The 26,151-nt window shown below is 41.3% G+C and overlaps 3 protein-coding genes across 3 annotated transcripts; 1 reads left to right on the top strand and 2 right to left on the bottom strand.

The window, feature by feature from the left end:
- Positions 1-2,197: 2,197 nt before the first annotated feature.
- Positions 2,198-3,968, bottom strand: LOC104433591 (wall-associated receptor kinase-like 15). Its single transcript, XM_010046390.3, is given in 3 exon segments — positions 2,198-2,448; positions 3,057-3,590; positions 3,593-3,968. Coding segments are annotated over 3 exon segments (915 nt in total). The 5' UTR covers positions 3,909-3,968; the 3' UTR covers positions 2,198-2,383.
- Positions 3,969-14,016: 10,048 nt separating this feature from the next.
- Positions 14,017-19,537, top strand: LOC104433592 (tetratricopeptide repeat protein 38). Its single transcript, XM_010046392.3, has 14 exons — positions 14,017-14,438; positions 14,524-14,676; positions 14,809-14,907; positions 15,878-15,979; positions 16,345-16,488; positions 16,683-16,777; positions 16,851-16,980; positions 17,059-17,163; positions 18,240-18,346; positions 18,428-18,479; positions 18,846-18,935; positions 19,010-19,094; positions 19,174-19,238; positions 19,328-19,537. Exons 1-14 carry the CDS (start codon positions 14,343-14,345, stop codon positions 19,412-19,414), a joined length of 1,410 nt encoding a protein of 469 aa, XP_010044694.2. The 5' UTR covers positions 14,017-14,342; the 3' UTR covers positions 19,415-19,537.
- A 109-nt stretch (positions 19,538-19,646) lies between these two features.
- On the bottom strand, positions 19,647-21,986 carry LOC104435645 (LEAF RUST 10 DISEASE-RESISTANCE LOCUS RECEPTOR-LIKE PROTEIN KINASE-like 1.5). Its single transcript, XM_010048354.3, has one exon. The coding sequence runs from the start codon at positions 21,248-21,250 to the stop codon at positions 20,069-20,071; it is 1,182 nt and encodes a 393-aa protein (XP_010046656.2). The 5' UTR covers positions 21,251-21,986; the 3' UTR covers positions 19,647-20,068.
- Between the last annotated feature and the right edge of the window lie 4,165 nt (positions 21,987-26,151).

Genomic DNA, 26,151 nt, shown 5'->3' with positions numbered 1-26,151 from the left:
TAATAAAATTCCAAATTGAATAATTAAAAAATAATAACTCTATTATGAACAGTTACACTGTTTTAATATGACACGATGGTTAATAAAAATAATAATATGATAATTAGTGACAAATCTAATCAATGTGAGCACTTATATTTTTCAATATGAGACACCTTTTAGTTCATTTTACAGACAAATTGCCAACAATTGCTCTTCACTTTAGACACTGTTTGGGTCTCTTTTAAAGGGAATGCTTGAGCATATCTTGTTTTAGCTAAACGGGCTTGCACTAAATGCCACCGATACATCTTCCGACTGGAAAAAAAAAGGGCTTAGCAGGTCTGTCATTACCGCCTGAAATAGAGATTTTTATCCCCAAAGCGTTACCTAAACCGAGCCTACGGGACTCATCTGAGGAGAGGCTCGCGTTCTTTCGAAGAGCCTAGACGATGAGGGAAGCTAGGATCGAAACTTTGCTGGGGCAGGGCGAGGCGAGTATCGGTCGGTAGGGAGCTTTTACTTTTTTGCTTTAGAATCTGGTCCTTCTTCGAGTGCTTTGTCTCTGTGCTCCGGTGAGAATAATGTTTTGGAAAAGGCTAGGTGGATGGGGTCGCCCGATGGGAAACCCCCGCGACGGATTAAGAAACAATTCTCGGTGGAGGCAAAATTCGGTCGAAATTATTATTATAGTAAATCCATTTTGTGTTGTCACACTTGAAAAAATCATTAGGAAATTAATGTTTTGTAGTCCTTTTTCTATAAGCAACTGTACTTCCATGGTTCTAGGACTGTTCATATTTTGGAAAATTGTCCAAAATTTTTTAAACATATTGTACATTCATCAATTCAATTAAAAACATTTAAATTGTGCTAATTTAGTTTTAAATCTTTTAATAATTTGCGAATTTAGTCATTTTGTCTAATTTTTGTTAGAAATCACTTTTTGTCATAGCCAAGATTTTTTTTTTTTTTTGGCCATAATAGTTGGAAATTGTTGCATGAATAATTTTTGCATGTTTTGTTTAAATTTTTCCTAAATTTGTTATTAGTTTTTTTTTTTTTTTTTTCCTTTTTTTTTTCCCAATTCTAGGCTCACCAGCAATGGGTCCATGCCCTTACCGGGCTGCAACGCCCTTGCCAACCCAGAGTTGGAAAAAAAGAAAAGAAAAAAATAAAACTTCAAAAATTTATTCACATTAATCGGTTGTTTTCCATGCTGGCATCTACGTCATTGATTTTCAACTAAAATTGATTGAAATAATTAAATTGATAAATCGTCAAAAGGTTTAAAACTAAATTAATGTAACTGAAAAGTTTAAAAATGACTTCACCACTGTTCAATAAGTTTCGGATTTTCGAGACAATTAGCTCCTGATCTTGCATCTTGCATCTTTTTGTTGGGGGGGGAGGAATTTGTGGGGTTAGAATGTTATCTAAGGTCAAAAATAATTTAATATATAGCTTAAAAATCTTCCATCTGTTTCAAAAGTTCTAGAAAATTGAGTTGGCGCAAGAGCCCCTGCTTCCATACAATATTCTGTACGACACTTAATCAAGTGTTAACGGTGAAAGAGCTAAGCTAGTATGGGGCAAAATGGCCCTCCCTTTTGTGTGTCCTGCGTCCGCCAAGGCCAACCCCTAGAACGAAAGTGATTCCGTTTTCAGCGGCCACGAAGCGTAATGCCTCCCCGATGCAGGAATCACATTCGATGCGATATGATATTGCTCTCTACGTGGCCCAAGGCGAATGGTTTGATACTGTCTAACTTTAGAATCCGATCAGCTTTAACTAGAATAAACTCAGCCTTTTCGAAACGACGGCCGATGTTGCCCCTTTAAGTCCTGGATTCCGGCCTGGTTTTGCCCCAAAAACCGGTCGTTGCTAGAGCCGGCCCGGGGACCATGGGGCCGGTCCCAAAGTTCTCAGGAAAGGGGAAGCGAACCGGATCTCTCGTGAGCTGGATCAGATCAGACCAACCATGCCAGTTCCTGACCCTACCTCGGGGGTTCCCTTCTAAATGATTTTGTAGTCGCAACGCCGATGTTAGACTTGAAAGAGATGAGATAGAAAAGCTTTATGTTATCCTATCGTTTCAAGGGCAGAAACTGACAACCGAGGTGACTCCAGTTTGCGAATCACGTTAGGAAGTAGAGAAAACCATTTCCAGCCCCCTGGTCATACCGAGATCATTGTAGGAGCGAGGAAGATGGAAAAGAGAGAATTGAGAGGCTATTGCTAATCTTTCCATAATTCATTTATCAGTGAGCGATGACTTGGTTTCCTTTACATGATTGAATTGCGAAAGCAAACATGATTTCCTTGCGATCGAAGAATCGTGAGCTTCTCCACGGAAAAGCATGGCCGAGACCGGCCGCTTTATTATGAACTCCTTCGATGGTTTTATGGCGCTCTGATCATGACCAGCGACAAAATGGAGACCACTGAGAGAAGCAAAGCCCATGTTCCTGAAGCAAAAGTTAGTATATATCAAGAACGGTTTAAACAACAGCCGAATTGAAGAAAGAGAAGATATACCGTAGAAACATTGTGTAGTCAATGTGCCACGAATATTCCAGGAACTAATTGTCAACAGAGAAATACTATGTTTTCTAAGTCTGTTTTCCAAAATTCATATATTAAATTAAGCGGTAGACTGTTATAGATCGTTGAATATGACTCATTTGTTTAATTGACTATTTGTAATTTGTCATGTCATGTCATGTCATCTAGTATGCAAATTTTGTAAACCAAATTAAACACCTACCATTGTTCATCTATAATGATCTAGCAAATGAATGAGATTCCTCTCCTTTTTAGGAAATCATTTTAACTGATATGCAATTTATAAATTTTGTGTGAGTAAAGTTCTTCTATTTCTCCTAGGAGAAAATTTTCGCTATACTAAAATTGATTTATAGAAAGATTATGTCGCGCTCAGTTTAGGTGTTCAATATAATCTCATCACCTCATGTAAATCTGCTCTATGCCATGTCCCATGGTAAATCAGTTTAGTAGACTGGCCTTCGTTTTACTAAAACTAGCTACGATGAGGTTTGTTTTGCGCTGCGCTAACCTGTACGGGGAGCGAGAACGTGCCCCGGAGCTTCACTCCAGGACGCCCCGATGGAGCAGTCGGACGTGGTGTTCAGCCCGCTGCCAGGGCAATTGCACACGAACGTGTCTAAAGGCCTGGCGTAGCCGCAAGCCCCGCCGCTCCTCTCGCACTCGGCGCACGAGCTCGGGTACTCATTATACACGTTGAACCTATACTTGAGCGCGATCCCGTACTTCCACTGGTCCGGGTCCACCTCCTGCCCGTCGAAGCTGTAGAACCCCGAGTACGAGCCGCACTTGAGCTTGCCGAGGTCCATCTCGTAGGCCGGCCCGAGGTCTACCGGCGCGTACACGCAGCACGTGGAGGCTTGCTGGTTCATCATGCTTATGGCGTGGCACGAGTAGAGGAAGCTGCATATGGAAGTGCCCTTGGCGTCGCAGAGAGGGGAGGAGGAGGAGGAATTCCCCGGGGCGGTGGAGCTGTATATGGGGGAGGTGGAGGTGGAGCAGTCTAGGAGGGCGAAGATGGTGTTCTCGTGGATGGAGAAGGGGCATCCCAGTCGAGGCCGAAGCCGCGGCTGTCCTGGGAGCACGCGCACGTGGACATGGTCGGGTCGGAGATGTACATGACCTGCGCGGCGTAGTCGATGGAGGTGACGGGATAGCACCCTGTGTGGGTGGTTAGGGTGAGCTTCTGCAGCGCCTCGTCGCACTTGACGTGGCCCTGGAAGCGGGGGTCGCCGCACCCTGGGCCGCTCCCGAAGGGGTACCGGAGGGGCTGGTTGCCGCAGGTGGTCCGGCAGGTCTGGGCGGAGGTCGAGGGGAAGAGGAAGAGGAAGGCGGAGACGGCGAAGAAGGAGACGATCTTCATGTTTTCTTTTGTGGAGTGAGAGGAGAGAAGTTGCGAGTGCTGCTTCTATTTAAGGGGGATTGGAAGGGGCTTAAGCAAGCGATCGAGTGATCCCGTTTTATAAATCCTGTATGATTTGCATTAATGAGTTTGAGATTGATTTTTCTTTATTACGTCATTATCCATTAGCCCAAGATCATGAAAGATGTTTTGCGAAACGAGGGAGTAACTAAAAGCCATGGGACCGATCGTGCAAACCCAGTTTCCTCATCAGTTGCTGTGGAATTCTATGGGATTTTGCCTTTTTCATTTCATTTGAACTTTGCTGGATCCAAGGACCGGTTCGCACGGGTTTGCAACTTTGCATATCGTTCTTAGCTTTTTTGTTTGGGAAGGCCAAGGGGGGGAGCGTGTGATCTACGCTCTCTTTTCTTGCGTGGATTCTTTGGGTTTTTTTGGGTTACTTTCGGTAGGTTGGTTCTCCTTTTGTATTCCCCATGGATGCTTTGTAGTCTGGACCCTTCTTCCTACTTCTTCTTCTTCTTCTTCTTCTTCTTCTTTTTTTTGGTTTATTTATTTATTTTTTTAATTTTTATCATCTTTTCCTTAGCATCATGATAGACTCAAACTTTAGACCTCAGAGCAAGTCCTTAAAATGCCCAGGCATCGAACTGGCGGGAGAACCGCCCTGGAGTGGAAGATCTTGTTCAGCTCAGTGCATATTCCCTTCTACTCGGGAAGAAAAGCTTAGGGAGGTGCAAGGAGAATCTGGTGTTGTGTTCTCTGAGGCATTGTATCGAGAGAATCCAAGCAGCCGCCACCGCTATATATCAAGTGGACAGGCATTAGGGAAGCCAAGCTGGGGAAGCTAGACTTCTTTCGTATTTCTATGGACCCTTCTTCCTACCTTTTCTTTAGCATCATGATAGGCTCAAACCTAACATTTTACTAATTCACACAGAAACTTACAAATTACCTTAATCACGTGTGATTATAAGTTATCAATTTGCATGGCACATCTATTTGGATTAAGAGACACGTTTTTCAAATGGAAGACACATCTAATCTGATTCAAACAATCAATTACTCAAATCAAGTTCTTGAGGGTTGGAATTGCTATTCTTTCTAAAATTTATACCGAACAAAGTAGCGAGTCTATGTAAATGATGGTTTTTGTTCGTGTAGTTTCAGGTTATAATCTCAAGAGCAATAATTTAGGACAAGATAATTTCCCCTGCCATGCCAATCCAGTGTACCCTTTACCAATTGGCCGTGTTCCCGAGTGTGTATGAGATCCACCAATTGCGAAGAGCTTCATATAACTACTCACCATATTGTACGATTGTCCCGGGAGCTCCGGCAGGCCGTCCTCAATGCGTTGGTCTTTAACTATATTTTAATCAGGGAAATGTTAGGATTTTAAAAGCATAGATAGATCATTGGGCTAATCTTTTAATAACTGAAGAAGCACCAGGGCATGGACTTAAAGAAATCTATGAACTGATTAAATCAAGACCTCTAACATATATACATATATATGACTTCGATCCAGAACTGCTTGCATGTATTTAGCATAATTCGAACATGTGATCTTCAATTTCTGAGCTAGAAAACCCATGACATACTAACTGTTGGAAAATAATCCAAAAAGAAAACACAAACTGTTTGTTGCAATCAGAACATGAAATTGGAGGTGAGGTACGGATATCCAAATCTCCTTAAGGCAATTAGTTCCCGTCAATAGTGCTCCGCAGATTCACGAACTATGCCTCTTAAGATACAACACCTCGAACTTATTTGGATTAACACTATGCAAACATGACTCAGTCGAACCGTTCAATTGAACCAGCACACTCAGAAAAAACTTATTTGGATTAACACTATGCAAACATGACTCGGTCGAACCGTTCAATTGAATCGGCACACTCGGAAAAATCGAAGAGTAAGAAAAGTGTATCGAACCTTTTTGGAATCGAGTCGGAAAAACCAAAAACCATAAAAACTATTATGAAGTTCTATGCTCCCATCTATTTATAGAGATTTTTAGTTCATGTACAGAAGAGATACATGAATTAAATAGACGCATGTATCCACGAAATTCATGAATCAAGAGATACATGAATTCAAGAGATTCACGAATTCATAGATATGTGAATTCAAGAGATTCGTGAACTCAATGAATTCATAAACTAAAAGATAAATGGATCTAGGAAATTCATGAATTCAATACATACGTGAACATAAAAGTTTAAGAAATTCATGAATCCAAAAAGAGATACGTGAATAGAAAAGACGTATCTTAATTTATTGACATTCGTTGATCCATTAACCATAATTATAGCACTAACAAATTGCGCTAACCTTAGAGGTTAACTATTATGACTACTGCATAAAACTTGTAGCTTTTCTTATTTGATTGCGTAACGAGTAATCAAATCTGAGTAAGATTCATACCGTTCCATGTGATCATGCTGTGGTTCTTGATGACACATACTATCATGATTAGAGGAAAGTACCTTCTTCATGAAATTCGCTGCGTGTTTGAAGAATAGCAGAGGCCGTGCTCTCGTGGGTGCAAATAAGGTTCGCATGCATTGCATCCGCAAACGTGCATTGTTGGATTCCATAGACCTCGGTAATGCCGAAACAATGCATAGGATCGGGTCAATAACGCCCCTCGTAATTAACTATTCCATTCTAAGCAAATTCGTAATTCGAGAAAAGCCAGACACTCTGCGAGCACGCGGACGATTAGATGCCCCGGTTAGTATTTACTTGAACATGATCTCAGCCAAAGGTTAGAAGAAGAAGATGAAACTACCATATTGTGGGATGATATGCTTTCGTGATTTGATGCGCTGTTCACGTTGAATAGTTGAAGGACCTAATCCAAACTATCAAAAATTTAAGAATGATTTTGAACATTAAACCAAAATTCAGGGATATAATGTAATTAACTAACAATTCAGAGGTGATAATGTGCATCGAATAAAAGTTTAGGGACGAGTAGAATTTGCTATCAAAAGCATCCGAACAGATTCCTTGAGCTCTCAATAAAGAAACCGAATCTACCTAATCTTCCACCAGAATAAAAGGCGAGACAGGATTTCTAAGCGTCGAGACTTGAGTGGAGCACTTGGAATCATATAAAAGAGCTTTTCTGCGACAATTGTATTGCTCCTCGCGCCGTTGAATGTGTGATGATTATGCTGGGACTATAATAGAGGCTTAAATTGCATGACTTAAGCGAAATCGTTCCTCATTCACGAGAGTTAATAGATATTTGTACCAAAGTGAGAAAGGGAAAAGTAGACCACACGATGCATTCTTATATTTGCCGAATGGCTTTGCGTACTAAATGTGTTATGATCACGCAATTCAATACGCCAATTGGATTGGTTTATGATTAGGGTCTGTTTTAGTGTTTACAGAGTGGTTCGCATTGGGGAGAAATGTTAACAATTTGCTGTTTATTCTTGTCATGGATCAATATATTCTCCAAAATTTACCCAACTATTATCCAATTAACTAAGCAGGAATCAGTCACAATATTCCAAAATATCAAGCTTCGAATAGTAAATATATTACTTAAAAATAAAGCAAGGCAAAACCGAAAACTTTTAATGGGGGAAAAATCATGGGATCACTCAAAAAATTTCCATTAATCTCCAAGAATAATATGATACATAATAATTCATTTCTAATCATAATTAGAAAGGTGGATTAACTTAAGGAAGCAAGAAATCTCTAATCTCTGCCATAGAGATTGAGAGACGATTTGGAAAAGGGTTTTAACAAACAAAACCAATCAATTTGTAGATGTTAGACTCACAAACGACGTACCGAAATTTCAGTTAATTTTGACAAAGTTTTACCGTGGAATCAAAACCGCCTCTTTTATTTTTCGAAGAAACCTCTCTTTGCCTCTTTTTCTGTACTACAGCGAATTGCTACTTTCTCTTTCAAATCTAGAGCATTCAGCCCTAACTTCTTCTTTGTTTTTTTTTTTTTTTTTTTGGTAAGGATCTTCTTCTTTGTTTTCTTCTCTCTCTCTCTCTCTCTCTCTCTCTCCTTTTTTTATTTATTTATTGAAGATTATGAGCCAGACCCGACGAGAGGCGGACCCAGCCCAACCCTTTGGACTTCTCTCTTCGAATTATATAATCCTGACATGCATAGTCTAAGCGCTGCAAGAGAATGGGGATTGCCGATGAAGTTGAAATTGATGGTTCTAACTAAGCGGGGTTGCAGATTCCGACACTATGGCAAAATGAATCTCTCCTATTCATATCTTACCTTCTTTTGAGTGCAAAATAATAACAAACCAAATATTCAGCATTATCTCATCTTTTCTTAAATTTCATTCATTATTTCCGCATTGACATGTGGAACTTATTAGATCAAATGAGCACATTCGATGCAATAGGATTATTTTATAAATTTAGATTAATATCAATTAAACACATTTCATAAAAATAAAAATAAAAGTTTCGCCAAACAACCCAGAGTTTTGGAAGCCAAGGCACTTGATGATTTCTTTTTTTTATGAAGATGAGCTAACAGCATCATTATGTGTCTAGCAATGACAGTAGTTTCTCAGTCATACATGTTCAGATGCTTCATCTGGATACTCTAATAACCGGTTTAGCTAAAGACATCCGCTAATGTTCTGGGATAACGACTAGACAGGCTAAAATGCAAAAGGAGTTTCATTTTGTTGGGAGAAAAAGAGTTCGACTAACTTGTGATCACATGGGAATTAGCGGGAGAAAAATTCACTACATAATAGAAATATAAGAAAATTTCGAACTAGGTTTCTTGAGCTTTGAACTTGATTACTTGAGAAGTAAATTTAAAATGATTTTGAAACTAATGCACTTTATTTAGAATTCCACTAATCTTTTGGAGAGCCGTTGAGGACACATGATAAATCACCAATTTTAGGGAAAATTCGAAAAAATGGCTTAAAGTGCCCTCATTTTTTTCAAATAAAAGCCCAAATTATACATTATTTCAAATAAAGATTTGAAGTGCCATCACTTTTGCAAATAAGGGTAAAGTGGATTTTGTTTCAAATAAGGTTCGAAGTTATTATGTTTGTTTCAAATAAAACCTTAAAGTGATCTATTTGTTTCAAGATAAGGGTTTGACTTTTGGTTATCAAGGGAACTTTTGTCATTTGCCCTTTTCTTCTTTTTTCTTTCATTTTTTTATGGATTTTCTTCCTTCTTCTTGTAGAGGGCTAGGCAAGGGTCACCATTGCCCTATCCGGTGAGGGACAGCCTCACGTGGGCAAGGCGACCCTCACCCTAAGGGAGGCTGCAAGGGCCAGTGAGGGCTTGCAAGCCCTCGCTTGCGGCATGCAAGGGCTCAATGGCCTTCACCCATTGCTGACAAGGGTTGTTGAGCCCTCACCGGCTCCATATGAGGGTGGCCTCATTCACGACTGATGAGGGTTGTTGAACCCTTACCAACCTTTGCCAATGGCTGCTGGTTAATGACATTGAAAAAGAAAAGTAAAAAATAAAAGAAGATTTGGACTAAAATCCTATTAATCGGTCGAAAAATTTAATCGGCGAGGTAAGACCCATGGTCACTTCAAGCTCTTATTTGAAACAATCATGACTACTTCAAGCTTTTATTTAAAACAATATTCACTTTGGGACATTTCTTGAAATTGTCCCTAATTTTAAGGAAAATTCCAAAAAAAAGGCCTAAGTGCCCCCATTTTATCAAATAATGATCCGGAATGGATTTTGTTTCAAACAAGAGCATAAAGTGGCCATTGTTGTTTCAAATTAGGGCCTTCCCTTGTCGGTCACCGACCGCCTAAATTTTGATCGATCCAAGGCAATTTCATCCAAATCTTTTTTTTTTTTTTTCTGAGGTTAGTGGCCATTGGCAAAGGATGGTGAGGGCCGCCACTAGTAAGGGTTGGTGAAGGCCTACAAGCACTCGTTGACAACAGCAAGGGCCTCGAAGCCCTTGGCGGTCGTGGGTGAGGCCACCCTTGCCAAATCTGGCGAGGGTCGGCCTTGCCTAGGGCCAGCGAGGGCTTGACAATCATCGTCGATAGTGGGCGAGAGAGCCGTCAAGCGCTCACCGGCCATAGGTGAGAGCTTGTAGGCCGACCCTCACCAAATCTAGTAAGGGTGGCCTCATTTGCGACTAGTGAGGGCTCACCGACCTCACTCGTCACTGGTAAGGGCTAGCGAGGGCCTGCAAGCCCTCACCCAATATTAGTAAGGGCTTGATGACCCTTGCTAACCATGGGCAAGGCCACCCTTCATAGATTTGGCAAGGGTCAGCCTCGCCTAGTGTTGGCGAGGGCCGACCTCGCTGACGACTATAAGGGTTGGCCTCCCCAAGGTGAGGCCATCCCTTGGCGAATTGGGTGAGGGCGACCCTCGCCCAACCCTTTGCAAGCCGGTCATTCGTGAAGAAGAAAAAAAAAAAAAAAGAAGGTAAAATGACGAAAATGTTATTGACCATCGGAAAGTCAAGCCCTTATTTAAAATAAATATAACTATTTTGAACTCTTATTTAAAAAAAAAAAATTATTTTAGGTTCTTATTTAAAAAAATGATAGCACTTCATACTTTTATTTGAAATAAGATTTATTTAATATCCTTATTTAAAAAAATAAGGATATTTAAGACCATTCTTTGAAATTTTCCCCCAATTTTATAATACCCTGGTTGCTACGAGAGGGGTAACTTTTTATGGTCAACAACCCACGTCTCTTATTTTTTAAGTTTTCGAGTAAATTTTTTTACATTAATGACATGTGTCGCGCGTGATATCAATGTTTTGTCAAATAAAAAGTAGGTTCTAAAAGTTGTCGCTGTTTTTATCCTAACTTGTTTTATCATAGCCTAGTCATTCAATTTCTTCTCAATTCTTTTGGGCGGTTCTTTGGTCCCTTCTCAGTATAGAATATTTTTCTAAAGCTCAATTTGTTTCTTGTAAAATAAATTATTTAAAAAATATTTTCATAAAAATAAATGTTATGTTATCAACAACAATTATTTTTATAAGAAATAAAATAAATTTTGGTTATTTTATTTTTATAAGCAAAACAAATAATTATTTTTAAAAAATAATTATTTTTCGAGAAATACATTTGCCATGATTCTGCACCCGACAATTTCATGAACTGGTGGGTTGCAAGTTGCCTGCGAAAAACCATTTGTGGTGCACGGGTCACTGTCATTAACAATACCATTGTCTTAATCAATTTTTTTTCTTCTGATGTCCGCGACAGTTTTCTTTCCCTCCTAGTGCTTGTTATTTCCAATGCCAATGATCATGACCTGTGAACTACAAGCGTGTGAATTTAAAAAAGGTGGGACGATTCCAACTAGGGTCCTGATTTTGATACCAAGTTTAGATGGAGCGCTAAATTTACTCTAAAAATTTAATAAGTCATCATCGTGAAATATATTTCAATATCATAGCTACTCTTTATTAATATTAAATTTGGAATATCTCAAATTTTTTAAGTAGTATCTCGTAATTACACATAACAGGAAAATAGTTTGAGATACCCTAGTTGCTCAATCAATGCCTCTAAGACACTAAATGAGTAAATCCTATATTTTATAGCTTGATCATACTAAAAATATTGCCTAGGGACGTGCAATCTATAATTGAACGCGATGCAATGGCACAAAATGCAGCCAGCATTTGTCACGAAGGTGTATCAAAGGTTCCCTTGATAAAACAAAGATAAACTTCATCCTTCAATTGCAAATCCGTTGAGTTTACTAGTCTTATGTCACTCTACATAAAAATACATTTTTATAAATATGTATAAGAAATTCAAGAATCATATTGAATAGATTAAAAATTCAGATATCGTAATACATATTAAGCTAGCGTTTCCTAATTCGAGTAGGTTTCCTCTTTTAAGGAAACATTTTCCAACTAGGAAAATCATTCAATTATGAAATCGATTCAAAATAGGAAATCTACTTAAATTAGGAAACTTTCATTTTCTCGCTCAAACTTGAGACATATGTAACACGCTGCTAGAGAAATTGAGAGACAATTCAGAGACGGGTTTCTACTAGTAAAATTGATGAACTTGCAATTGTTGGACTCATGAACAACATACTGAAATTTCATTTAATTCTGATAAAATTCCACCGTTAAATTTGGACTTCTTCTTCTATTTTTCGAAGAAACCTCTCTTCGCCTCTCTTTTAGTGCTACAGAAAATTGCTATTTTCTCTCTCTCTCAAATCAATATCATTTTTCGACAAAAAAAAAAATCAAGGCATTCATCCCTTTCTTTCCTTCTTTTTTTTATAAAGATGATGAGCCAGATCCGACAAGAGTTGGACCCAACTCAACAGTTCGGACTTCTCACTTGTAATTTTTTTTTCCTTCTATTTTCTTTTTTTGGTTAAGATGATGAGCCGGAACCGACAACAGACGGACCCAGCCCAACAGGTAGGCATCATAGTCATAATTATGTAACATCAGAATCAACCGAAAGCACTTCTAATCCAACCGTGATTTCTGACTTTGGGAGAGATTGTCCGGCAGATTGCCCGGCAGCCGGGAAGTGGGCAGGGGCAGGGGAGACGCGAAATCCCAAATACGCCCTCAAGAAAGGCCGATGGACCGGGCGGTGGGCCAATCCCACCGGGATAGCCCACGAGCGGTGTCGTGACGCAAGGCATCTTCTCCATCTCCTCCTCTCTCTCCTCCTCCTCCTCCTCCTCCGTCAATGTCTTCTCCCGTAATAAAAGAAAATCCGCCAGTGAGCTCCCCTCGATTCACTGCTCCTGAAGCGTGTAAACTATATTTCCGATGCTAATGATCATGACCAGTGAACCTCATTTAATGACAAGCTCTCAAAGTGTTTGAAATATAATTTAATAAGTAATATTTTAGAGTCATGGGTACTCATTGTGGGTACTAAATTTGGAATATCTCAATTTTTCTAAATAGTATCTCGTAATTATACAAGGTATCTCCTCCTTTTTTCTCCTCCTCCTTTGTCAAGGTCTTCTCCTGTAAAAAAAATCTGCCAGTGAGCTCCCCTCGATTCATTGCATTTGAAGCACGTAAATTATAATTCCAACACTAATGATCATGACCCGTGAACCTCATTTAATGACAAGCTCTCAAAACATGTAAAATATAATTTAATAAGTCATGCATCATGAAACATATTTTAGGGTCATGGATACTCATTATTAGTACTAAATTCAAAATATCTTAATTTTTCTTAGTTGTACTAGTAATTACACAAGGCATCTTCTCTATCTCCTCCTTTTTCCTCCTCCTCCATCGTCAAGGTCTTCTCCTGTAATTAAAATAGTAATAATAATTTTATAAAAAAAAATCTGCCAATGAGCTCCCCTCAATTTATTACTCTCGAAGCATGTAAGTTTTAGTTCTAATGCTAATGATCATGACCCGTGAACCTCAATAAAGGATAAGCTCTTGAAGCATTTGAAAATATAATTTAATAAGCCATGCATCGTGTGAAATATATTTTACGGTCATAGGTACTCATTATTAGTACTAAATTTGGAATTTCTCAATTTTTCTAAGTAGTATCCCGTAATGATGCATAGCAAGAAAATAGTTTGACTTACCCTGGTTAGTTGTTCAATCAATGCCTCTAAGACACTTAATGAGTAAAATCCTATATTTTATAGCTTGGAATATTGCCAGAGGACGTGCAACCTCTAATCGAATGCTATGCAACGGCAAAAAAAGCAGCCAGCATTTCTCACAAAGGTATATAAAAGGGAAAGAAATACAAACTTCATCATTCAATTATAAATCTCTTGAATATACTAGTCTTGTGTGACTCTACATAAAATTGCATTTATATATATATATATATATATATATATATATATATATATATATATATATATATATAATTTAAGAATCACATTGAATATATTAAAAATTCAGAAATCGCAACCGTTGCGTAGCCATCGTTCCTAAAATGAATAGACCAAACTATCATATTACCTAGCCCAGATAAGTAAACTAGCTTATTACCGTAATTAATAAACAATCATCAATCTAAAATGCTAATATCCAAAAGCACATAGAAGCGATGCTTTCGGGATAGAGAGCCAAGCTGAAACCGACAAATGGCCCCTGTAGTAATCGACGAAATCTCGTTGAGGCTTGACACGTACGTTTCCAGCACATTATGCGATAATCCTACTCAACTCCAATGATTCCGAAGACGGCTCTGTCGAATTCCAGAGAGATAAGGCGAGCAGCTTTTTATCGAAGAAGAATCCGACACGCTTGGACCGATTCCCTTCGTCCCGGGATTCCCTCCTCTCCCGTCTTCCTTCTCCACGAGCTCACGTCGCGGGTCCCACGCGCCTGCCGGCGACGAGGCCATTCGCCGATAGGAATCGGGCAGGAGGAGGAGAGCACGAGGAGGAGGAGGAGGAGGAGTCGAGGCGACGAATGGGTGGAGAAGGCGTGAAATTCGACGCGTGGGGATACGGAGTCAACACCTCGTCGGACGACTGCGTCTCCGCCATCAACGCCTATTACGGGCAGGTTCGCGTCTCCGGGTTCTCTTTCTTGATGCACGCCGTGTGTTTGACGTAATTCTGATGCGAGGTTTTTTTTGGGTTCCCCGAAGGTGTTGAGCTACGGTAGGAAGAGATCGGTGATTCTTGAGGCGGTGGACCGTGATGGGGATTGCGTTTTAGCTAACATTTTGGCTGCTCATTATCTCTGTTCTGCCGATCCTTCTCGTTCGCCTTCGTGTTTTCAAGCTGCTAAGTCTCGTTTGGTGAGGTTCTCTTCTTCTTCCTCTTCTTCTTCTTCTTCTTCTTCGTCTTTTCTCTCTTGTTATCTTGAATTCCGACGGGGGTTAGCGGAAAGTTTAGACTTTTAATTTGTTAATAAATTTGCCGTTGGGCAGGAACAAGCTACGCCATATGAAAAAGCAGTTTTCAATGCCGTCAGCAGTTTGATTTCAGATAACAGAGACGACGAGGCTGCTTTCGAGCTGCATCAAAAGGTTTTTTGAGTTCTTTCTTTTCTTTTTAGTGGGAAAAATATTTCTCAGTTTCTTTAGTATGGATTTATGTCGTCGATAGTGGTTCGTTGTAAATGCAGCGTTGTCTTTGTTGGTCTTTTAATTGCTTATCTTGCTAGTGAGGAAATGCCTTCATTCTAACGACTTAGTTTACCATTCAGACAATTGCATTATGAAGTTTGTTTTGTCTTGTCGAAATGGGTTTCATGTCCTTTTGTAACTCATAATAGCATGGTATGCGGGATAATTATGTTGGTCAAAAGATCTCATGTTAGTCAGTGTGGGACCTCTCAACCTATCAATGCATGGTGTTGTTCATCTCATCCTTACTCTGGATGGTGAAGATGTTAGTGATTGTGAACTAATATTTGGTTATTTACACAGAGAAATGGAAAAAATTGCAGAAAATTGAACAGTTATACAATCTCTGCCTTATGTAATATGTTGGGATTATTCAACTACTATATTGACAAGAAGCATTGACCGTAAATGGACCAAAATAGTTGAGGAATATTCAAGTACCTAACAGAGCCAGATATATAAGGGTAATTATGTTAGAGTTGAGTCATATAATTAGCCAAAAGGATCATGTATGGAATGCTCATTGAAGGAGAATAAAAACCTCCTTAGATGTTTCCTCGCCTTTGCTTTGCAACTTGTTTATATGAGCAGTGCTTATGGAGAAATTTGATCCAATGAAGATCTAATGAGCCAAGCCATATAAATAAGAAATATACTGTGTGTGTGTGTGTGTGTGTGGGTGGGTGTGTGTGTGTAGACACACGCACCAAAGATGTTGATGAAATAATTGCCTAAACAAGATATATCATGTGAGTTTATTCCTTACTGCAAGTGGTCTTGATACTTAAAACAAGCTCCAGTTTTCATACATTTAGGTATTTGGTGTGGCTCCAAAGTCCAGATGTAACATCTTCTCTTTCATTTTCTGCAGCTCTTAAAAGATTTCCCTAAAGATTTGGTATCTTTGAAGAGGGCTCAAATATTATGCTTCTACATGGGTCGAGCAGATCTTTCCCTGAATCTTGTTGAACAGGTTGCTGGTTCTCTATCTTTCTTCTTCTTTGGCTTGAAGTTGAAGTTGCATTAGTAAAAGAAAACGACTTTGGTTGGCACAATACTAGCTAATACTAGTCCAGCAAGGACACAAATAGTCAAAGCAGAAGACATGTATGAAGATGTAGAAATAAATAGAGTGCCGATCCTCTGTCAAAGTTTTTTTTTTTTTTGTCGGTCATTCCAAGATTCATAGAAACGTGTTAACATCATTATTTTTCTGTGCCAGAACTGTAGCTGTTATTTTTCTTGAACAAGCAAAGCATTTGATTGGTCATCATTCTTTTCATTTTGCCTATAATCACATCCTTTGTTGTTGATATGATAATTTATGTAACTCAACAGGTTCTACCAGAGAATCAACAAGAAAATTACGTATATGGGATGCTTGCTTTTCCTTTACTGGAGCTTGGTCGAATGGCTGAAGCTGAGAAAGCGGCAAAAAAGGGTTTTGAGATAAACAATGAAGATTGTTGGGCACAGCATGCCGTGAGTATGATAACATACTCCTTCTCTGCTTAACAATTAGAATCTGTGATAAATCCTTGAGTTTATTTTCAGCTAATGGTTTTTTGAACAATTGCCTCCTTATACAGCAAGTAGTTTTGTAGGCATCAAATATGGCAACTACTTCTTTTCTTGATGTATTAGTTCAAACTGATATTGTCTATGTCCCTGTGCAGTTGTGCCATGTTTTCCAGTATGAGTGTCATTTTAAAGAAGCGGTAGATTTCATGGAAGCATGTTCACCATCATGGAGCTCTTGTTCATCATTCATGTATGAGTATCGATCAATGAGAATTATGATAAATTCCAATATTCTTGTTTATAATGTTACTTTCCATTTTCAGGTTAACTCACAATTGGTGGCATGTAGCACTCTGCTACTTGGAAGGTCATTCTCCTATCAAAAACGTCCTTGATATATATGATAATTGTATATGGAAGGAAGTGGAAAGACCTGATGCTGTGCCTGCTGAGGTCAATATCTATTCTCTTAATTGATTTGGTGCATTGATCATCTTGACTATGAATTGACCGGGTATACTGTGGATCTAGGTGTACTTAAATGCTCTAGGTCTGCTGTTGCGGCTTCACGTGCGTGGTCACATAAATGTCTATGAGGAGCGCCTAAAAGTTTTAGTCAGCCGTTTGACAGATCAAGTGAGTTATATCGTTCCCTTGTTGTCCAAGAATTTAGTGCCCGATTAGACTGAATTACCATAATAAAGCGCAATACCGATTGCTAATTTATCCTATCAGTACCTCATCTATAAAGAAAGATGTATATACATATCAGAATTATACAGCAATGATGTGAAAACCATATTTTGCTTGTTTTGCCATGGAAAAGGAGCAATGTGAGCAACACCCTCCAAGATTGCTAACCCTTAGCATCTTTGAGTGCAGAAAGAGAATACTTGCTGCTCTCACTCCCTCTTCTGCTTTCTCTTCCTTTTCCTCTATTTGAGAATTTTTTAGGGGGGATCAAATGTATGGTCTTTTCTTTCATTCCCATTTCTTTCCTTTTGCCTCCTATTGGATTTGGCTGAATTATTTCGACATCTAGAACTGTTGAAGAATTGGTTGTTATTACAGAAAATATTGTTTTATTAATGGTGAATCGAAAACCTCTCATTTGCCTTGTACAAGCCTGCTGTGAGTACATCAGGTTTTTTCCTTCAAATTTGCACTATGATCTGCTTTGATCCTTCATATGAATGGCCTACATGTGCATTGCCAATACCGTATGCCTAGACTAGTATTGACATCAGATGGCTGCATGGTGGTTTGCATCAGTTAGCAGATGCTCATATTAGTAGCTTGAAATTATGTTGTTCTATGGGGCATTTTCTGATTGTTGCTGGCTTTTGTGAATGAGTGTAATTGTCTTAAGTGTTTGACAGAGACAATCCTCGTGGAAGTAAAGTAAACTGACACATGGGCAACAATATATGTGCCTTTAATTGGTCCCTTTTTTTTTATGCTGAATTTTCTTCTCCTTTTATGACCAAAACCCCACCCCCCGCCCCCAAAAAAAAAAAAAAAAAAAAAAAAAAAAAAAGAAAAAAAGAAAAAAGGGTTTGCAGGACTGCTTCTTTATAGATAAATACGGTGTTACATAAGTGGGAATCTATTATGTCTGAATAACTTATGAAATCACTTGAACATTCTTTTCCATATCATAATTCACGATCTTCATAGTTAGGTTATATAAGAAATTTTGTTAAATTGTTCAGAAGACTTGGTACATCGAATGGCATCTTGATTTGTTGATTTTATGGGCCTTGGCATACTCGGGAGAACTTTCTAAAGCAGAAGAACTATTCAATGGCCTGAAATCCAGGTGACGAGGATTTTCCTTCGTGCAACCACACTTCTATTTCACAGCAGCTATTTGCTTATCATAATTTATTTGTTGATGTAGACTTTCTAAGATGAGCAAGAAGAAGCAATCATTTATGCATAGGGGGATCCTGGTTTGTTGAATACTACTCTACTCTTCTATGCATGGCAACTTTATTTTTTAGGAGAATTAGACTTCTACTCTCTTCTAGGGCTGTTAAAAATACTTTTAAACTTCATGTCACTTGATCATGCATTCTATAGAATCACACTTTTTTTTTTTTTTTTTAATTATTATCACCAACAACTTTTCTAATCTAGAGGTATGCATGAGTTTGAACACTTGATTTGATCGGCTATTTCCACTCATCAACCAGACCTACTTCAAGGCATCGTTTATTCTGTTATTGGTTCCGCATAAGTGTCCTTTCATTTTTCTTGTACCATCAAAAAGATTGCTTTATTTGAATTTGAATATCCATTATTTCCACTGCTTTCAGCTTGCAGAAGCTATGTTTGATTATGGGAGAGGTAAGTACGAACAAGCATTGAAAGTGCTGGGTCCAGATTTTGATGCCAATAACTGCAAGGTACTCTTATGAACCGTCAGCTTGTGTAGACTACTGCACTGAGGATCGACTAATACGCTTTTGTTATATGCTAGATGATCGGGGCATCAGATGAGCAGCTCGATGTTTTTAATGAAGTCTGGTTCATTATGCTACTATGTACTGGACAAGCTACAAAAGGTATATCATTCACTTGCTTATTTGCAGTCCAAACATCATGTGGGTTTTTTTTTCTGATTCTGAAATCTGAATGATGCAGCGATCGAAGCAATTGAGGAGCGGATTAAGAAAAGGGAGGGTGCTCCTTTCTTGTGGCACCTGCAGGTACTGCACTCGACCTTGATAAGAACACTCTCGTCGAGACCATCTCATGCACCTCATAACTTTTCGGCATTTATTGGATCTCATTTCAGGAAAGAGGCTACAAGCTGATGGGCAAACCAGAAGCCGCAGCCATGAGCGAGAAGCTCCGAGCCCTGGAAAGTGCATATTTCAAGTAGCTTGCAACGTTACCGGCATTGTCCTTCTCTTTTTCCCTGTAATAATATGAATGCAGTTGGTGTAAACCCAAAAGTTTACTGGACAACAACATTATCATTGGAAAGCATCTCTTTAGCTTTTTCCCTTTTGACTTTCTTGCAAGAAAAGGGGAAACTACTCATGAATCCTTGATAAGGACGAGCAGGAAAACGATGTTATAAAAGGCATCGACAATTCTAATGAGCAAAAACAGAGGAAACCAACACGGCCGAAATCAATATTTACATTGATGACCATGATCATATCTGCATTCATTAAGTATTAATGACAAGCATGGCTCTCTCTCTCTCTCTCTCTCATCTCCTTGTCTTTTGGGCGGCAAAACACAGAGCCAATCAAAATCTCAGGAGGGTTCAAAAAATCTGCGTGCAAAAAGCCAAAAGAAGAACAGAACACAACAGGACAGAGGCGTGTCACGAAGGAAGACAAAAAAATCCATCAACACCACGATGAACCTGCCTCCGGAAATGAACACTCACTCCCTCCCTTCTGACGACAACCTCATCAACATCACGCAATCGCCAGTCAAACTTCTTCCCCACATGCTTACCCCATTTCTTAAATTCGTTGCCTCCAAATAATTCTCCACAATATTACGAAAATACCCCCCCAGTTCACTCCCTTGCCACGTTCGCAGGGACCACCGCCGCTGCGACATTTAAAGCGGGCCCACCCCGCGCCGCCCCGCCGCGCACGCGCCCCCGGATACGCCTGAGCTCCGCCACCACCTCCCGCGCGTCGGGCCGGTCGTCCTTGTCCGCGGCGACGCACCGGAATGCCAGCTCGGCCACCGCGGAGACACCCTCCTCCATCGCCGCCTCGCCGCCGCCGCCAACCGCCATCGCGGGATCCACCACCTGGTGGAGCATCCCCGTCTGTATCCGCGACACCACCAGGTCGGCCAGCCCCACCTCCGCCTTGGCCCTCTCCTGATCCACCGCCTTCATCCCCGACACCAGCTCCAGCAGCACCACCCCGAAGCTATACACGTCGCTCTTGTCCGTCAGCCGGAACGACCGGTGGTAGTCCGGATCCAAGTAGCCCGGCGTCCCCTGAGGACCGGTCCATATGTACTCCGAACCGGTCGTCGATGATGGGTTCCCCGTCCTGTCGAACACCAACAGCCTCGAGAGCCCAAAGTCACCGACTTTGATCCTCATGTCCTTCTCGACGAAAATGTTCGACGACGTTACGTCTCTGTGCACGATCGGCGGAGTCACCGAGAAGTGCAGGTACTCGATGGCCGTGGCGATCTGCAGCGCCATGTCAAGCCTCACCGGCCACGTCAGCGAGCCTTTCCTTCGCGAGCTCTTGGAACCGTGGAGGTGGTCGGCGAGAGTCCCGTTGGGGACATAGTCGTAGACCAAGAGGAGTCCTCTCGGGTCGGAGCAGTACCCGTGGAGCTTGACGAGATTCGGATGGTCGATGGACGACAGTATCAAGATCTCGTTGCAGAACAACTTGGTGGAGAACGCGCGCGCCGCCGCCGCCGCATTGTGATGCTTGTGCAGGTGCTTGACGGCGACGGTCCGCCCGTCTCGTAGCCTCCCCAGGAAAACCGACCCGAACCCGCCGTCGCCAATCTTCCGTCTCGGGTCGAACCGGTCTGTGGATTCCTCGAGCTCCTCATAAGTGAAGACCGGCGGGAGGAGGCTCGCCGAGCGGTGGCGGCGGAGGAAGACGACGGTCGGATCTTCCTCCGAGGAAGAGGAGGCCCCGAACCGCCTCGACCGAAAGATCGCGACGATCACCGAAAAGAGAAGCAGCAGGCACGTCAAGGCGAAGATGAGCCCCATCGCAGCAACGTGGTTCGGGTCGCCGCCCCGGATCCACGGCGGCGAGATCCGGGACTGCGCGCCGAAGCAGATGAACTGCTTTCCCGGGTCGTTGGACTTGAAGCCGCAGACACCGCCATCGGCCCGACAAGCCCCGCAGCTCGCGAAGTAGGAGTCCTGAGTCAAGTCGAACTCGACCACGATCCCATAATTCAAGACATTATCGAGATAGCCAAGAACGTCAGCTTGACAACCCTGCTCGGAGCTGAAACGGTGCGCATTGGGCCCGCAGTCGCTGAGCAGATGGACGGGGCTCTTGATGAGCTTACACTCCCACGGGCAGCGGCTGCAATTGGGGAGGTTCGGCGGCGAGCAGGGGCGGAGCACGGAGAGGCGCGAGCAGGAAGAGTCGGAGACGCGGAACGGGGATCCGGAGAGCGAGATGGTGCGGTTCGGGATGGCGGAGGACCCGGGCGGCGGCGGCGACGAGGAGCAGTCGTCGAGGGAGGAGGGCGGGGGCGCGGGCCGAGGGGAGAGGGTGAGGGAGGAGGAGTTGGGGTCGTAGCGGCGGAGGGAGAAGGAGAGGCCGTTGATGGAGAGGAGGGAGTAGGGGGAGGCGCAGCGGATCTGGAAGGAGGGTGGCCGCAGCCGGGGAGGCGGAGAAGGGGTAGGGAGGGGCGGAGGAGGAGGGGAAGGGCGGGCAGGGGCCGCGGGGCGGGGCGGAGCAGGGGTGGGAGAAGGCGGGGCCGGGGGCGAGGGTCAGCACGGCGGCGGCGGCGACGGCGACGGCGGCGGCGAGGCGGAGGAGCGGGAGGGGAGGAGGCATGGTGGATGGCGGAGAGAATGGGAGTGAAGAGAATGAGAAGTGGGTGTTGTTGCTAAAGGGGGGGTCAAACTGGTGGAGAGAAGACCTGCATCTCTTTCTAGAGAGAGAGAGAGAGAGTGTGTAGGTTCTTGGAGTCTGCGCAAAGTCTCGAGAAGATGTGAGAGAGAGAGAGAGAGAGAGAGAGAGAGAGTCACGTGAAAAGAGGCGACGTGAGGACAAAAGAGCTCGAGAAAAATGGCGGACATTGGACTAGGACGAGGAGGAGGAGACCTACGCCTCGCAGACTGCCAGGCTCGCAGTGGTCTCGACTCTCGAGTTCGGCCGGGACGATAAAAAATTTCACACATGGGTCTCTCTTTCTTTTTCCTTCTGTCCGTGGCGCTATGGTTTAATTTCAGTTTACGTCTCCTTGAGGGAGCTTTTTTTTTTTGTAAATTACTATTGATTATAACACAAATTTTAAATGAGGACTTCGAGTTTGAAATGTCGTCATCTTTTAAATAAGATATTGAAATAAATATTATCTCAAATAATAATTCGAAGTATCCTTATTTATCTGAATTGGATTTCGTTTTAAATAATAGCTTGGCTTTTAATATAGTAATTTACACATACCACACACACACACGAGAAAAAAATTTGATTTTTAGAAAATGACGAATTTACTTTATTTGAAAATTTTGACGGATGGTTTCAAGGCTCTCTCTGCCTCGCGGCGCATCCCCACCTCGCGTCAATTTACTTCTTTGGTATTGGGGAAATTTTGCATCTCGATTTTCGTGCTCGTGCGCAGGGCTCTCTGTTTAGCAACTGTTTGACTCGCATTGACTTTGGTACTATACGGTCATCCTTTCGGATTTTGTCTTCTTTTTGGCTAGGTGGTCCTCCTTCCTCGCGATGCAAGGTTGAAGCCACGAATTCCTCTCTGCCGTTGCTTCATCCACGAGCAGAGGCAATTAGCCCGGTAACTTCACTTCGTTGATGCTGGTTGATGGTGGCGACGTTGCTGAGCAAAGACAAGAATTGGTCTAAGATGTTAGAATAATAAGATCTTTTGATCACATAAACATCATGTTAAATTAATAAATACAATGTACCCGACTCAAAGGAAGCTATAAATTATCAAACGAGAGAGAAGATGTTTTTCTGTGAATGTGAATTTTTACCACTCTTCTCTATGATAATTGTGATGGATCTATATTTTTTTCTCCCTTTGATTTTTTTGAAAAAGCAAAAGCGTGATAATGGAATGCGTAAATTCTCCATCGAAAAAAAATATTTTATAAAAAAAGTGATGGGACCAACACTAGAGCTGCCAAATCTCAACCTTCTATCAGAATTTAAGATATGAATTCTAGATATCTAATTGGATGTCATAAACATATTGCTCATTATATATAATATAAATTGGGCATATTTATATATTAAATAATTGACCTAATAAGCCACGTGAATAGGTTAGATCTCATCAAGTCCAATATAAGATGACAAGTCAATCTTTCCTTACTTCTTGCTCAGGGAAAAGAAGTCTACCGTGGTGGCAATAGTATTGTAACCGGTCATGACAACAATGTGGTAGTAGCAGCTACCATGTCACGCAATGCGCAGAAGGAGAGAGAGAGAGGAGAAGAGAGAAAGTAGAGAAACGAAGGGAAAAAGGGATGTTAAATTTTTTGAATTGGATACTTCTTATTTGTGTGAAATTGTCACCTGCGGGCATTGATTAGGCTTTCTTCCTAACTCGCCATTCGGATTTCATTTAGCAGAAGAAATGTTCTGGGTCACTAGCAGGCTCTTCTTCTTTTCAATTGGAAGGCAGGAAGCAGTGAAACTTTTATTTATTTGGACTTATCTTACTAGACTACCCTAATTGCTTTCTAAAAGATGAAAATGATGATTTCATGAAACGAAGATCGATTCACTGGATAGATGATATATTGGTAAAATCTAGTGATGATCCTTTTTTTCTGGGGGGGAATCTCTTTCTAATCTCAAATAAGCTGTAATCATTGCTTAATGTTAAAGAGCCCGTTAAGTTATTTGGTGATGATACTCGATGGGGAAAAACTTTTCTTCCTTCCTGGGAAATTTCTAAAACTACCCCTCGTGCGATATCATTTTCGCTTTATCTCGATGCTGTCCCTAACATCGGACATAATTGTCTCGCCACAAAACGTCTCTACCCAGCTCATCTGTATCCAAAATATTGGCCGGACCACGCAACTTGCACTCGACCACCATTCGAGACAAACGCGTTCGCTGGTGCCGGCGGCAAATCGAGACAGAGTACACTTCAGGGGGGCGATTTGCCAAAGCCAGGGAATTCCGGAAATTTCATTTCTATTCTCGTTCTTTTTTCCAGCCACCGTAAGGAGAGAGACGGTCAATTTCGCTTACCTTTCTAGCCCGGCACAAGAGTTTACCACAGGTTACAAAAAGTACATCCTTCCAATCACGGCTGCTTAGCACCGTCGGCCATCTGGAAAAAACAGGACGGTGCTCGGGCCTTGAGATGGACTCGAGACCAGAAAGGAGCTTCGGAAACAGTCGAAAATGCGAGGAAAGAGGGGAGGAAGAGGAGGAGGAGGAGGAGGGACAGGGAGAGCGGCCTGCGCGCTGCTCGAGAGGGGGGCCACAGCTCCTTCCTCGGTCAACCGCGAATTGACAGTGTCCCCCCCACCCGTCCATCCTCCGTGACTTGTGGCTGAAACTATGCATGCGTCATTCGATGGATACCTTGTCCTTTTCCGGTCTAAACTAATGTCCCAATGGCCGCAGGTACTTTCGAACTTAATTATGCTCCGCCAAAAATTGACCCGGTAGCAAACGCTTTGATTAGAGTCCATTGTCGTTTGATCCCAATTGGAAGATGGAAATATGGGTCTGATCTCTGGAATGGGACATGAAAGTAGGATGCGTCTGGAGCGGGGCATGTGCTGTGAGTTTTTAATGGTTCGATACATAAGATCGATGATAAATGTAGATTTTAGAGTTTTTGATCTTCGTGTTCTGTTGAAGACAAAGTTCTTGTCAAAAGTAACGTGTTGCGCCTATATATAATTAGTCAGCTGAACATATTTATGGATTAAACAAAAATTTGACATATCAATTTACAAATCTCCTCGAGATACGAATCTCCAGATCGTCTTTTTGTACGCATCTCGTCATTCAACTAACGTAGAAGCCCATTTCTCTCGGTAAGAAAGGAAATTACGTCCTAGGGGAAGATGACATCTTTAAAACATCTTCTTTATCTTTTTGCTAAATCCAAAAGGGTCTGTCTGTTAAGGGGCTTCTTTTTCAACTTTCTACAAAAATATAGTTGTAGCTCATTTGTTTTCATTTAACACTCAAAAACCTTTAACTAATTGCTAAGAATAATAAGTTTCGGTATAGGTGGGCTCTAAACTTGAAACCAAAAATCTACTCTTTTATTACCGATTATGGAAATTTGGAACTCACTCTAGTTACCTTAGAATTCACTCCGGAACCTAGTATTACGAACTGCGATTCTCCCGTATTATCGCACCCTTATGAGTGGAGTTTGGTATCAATGCAATAAAGAGTGAATGATGCAGAGGGGATGATAGTTGCGTCAATGCGTTTGTGCTAGAAATTTTAAGATAAAATGGTTATATATTTACGGAGCTTTGAAGATAGAGTTGGCCTCCGGTGCCCAAATTAATTGGGAGCTAATGCCATTTTCCCAATGAGGTTATGACAAGTCAAAATTAGTTGTTGTACCTAAAGTGTTCCATGTGTCTCGCTCAAGAAACTGGATAACTGAGTTAAACTAGGTGTGGTACAATCCGACATAAGAATACTATTTGCCATGCTATTCTTAGAAACAATTATACAAGAAAGGTTAGCCTGATGTTCTCGACTCACTAGGTGCTGCATAAGTTATTCTGTGGCCAAGGAACTACCAGCCAAAGGTCTACTTAAGAACTTATTATTATTTTTTTTTTTTGGTTTCATTTTTTACAACAAAATAATATGAGCAACAAAACAATTTAAAATAAAAGATGGAAACCAAAAATCTCTTATCCGCCAAAAGTAGCAATCCATGAGAGAAATAGCTAATCATGTACAAATA

Source organism: Eucalyptus grandis, chromosome 2 (genome assembly GCF_016545825.1).
Source record: "Eucalyptus grandis isolate ANBG69807.140 chromosome 2, ASM1654582v1, whole genome shotgun sequence".
Classification (NCBI taxonomy): Eukaryota; Viridiplantae; Streptophyta; class Magnoliopsida; order Myrtales; family Myrtaceae; genus Eucalyptus; species Eucalyptus grandis.
The sequence above is the reverse complement of the archived record's forward strand: the minus strand, read 5'-3'. Positions and strand labels throughout refer to the sequence as shown.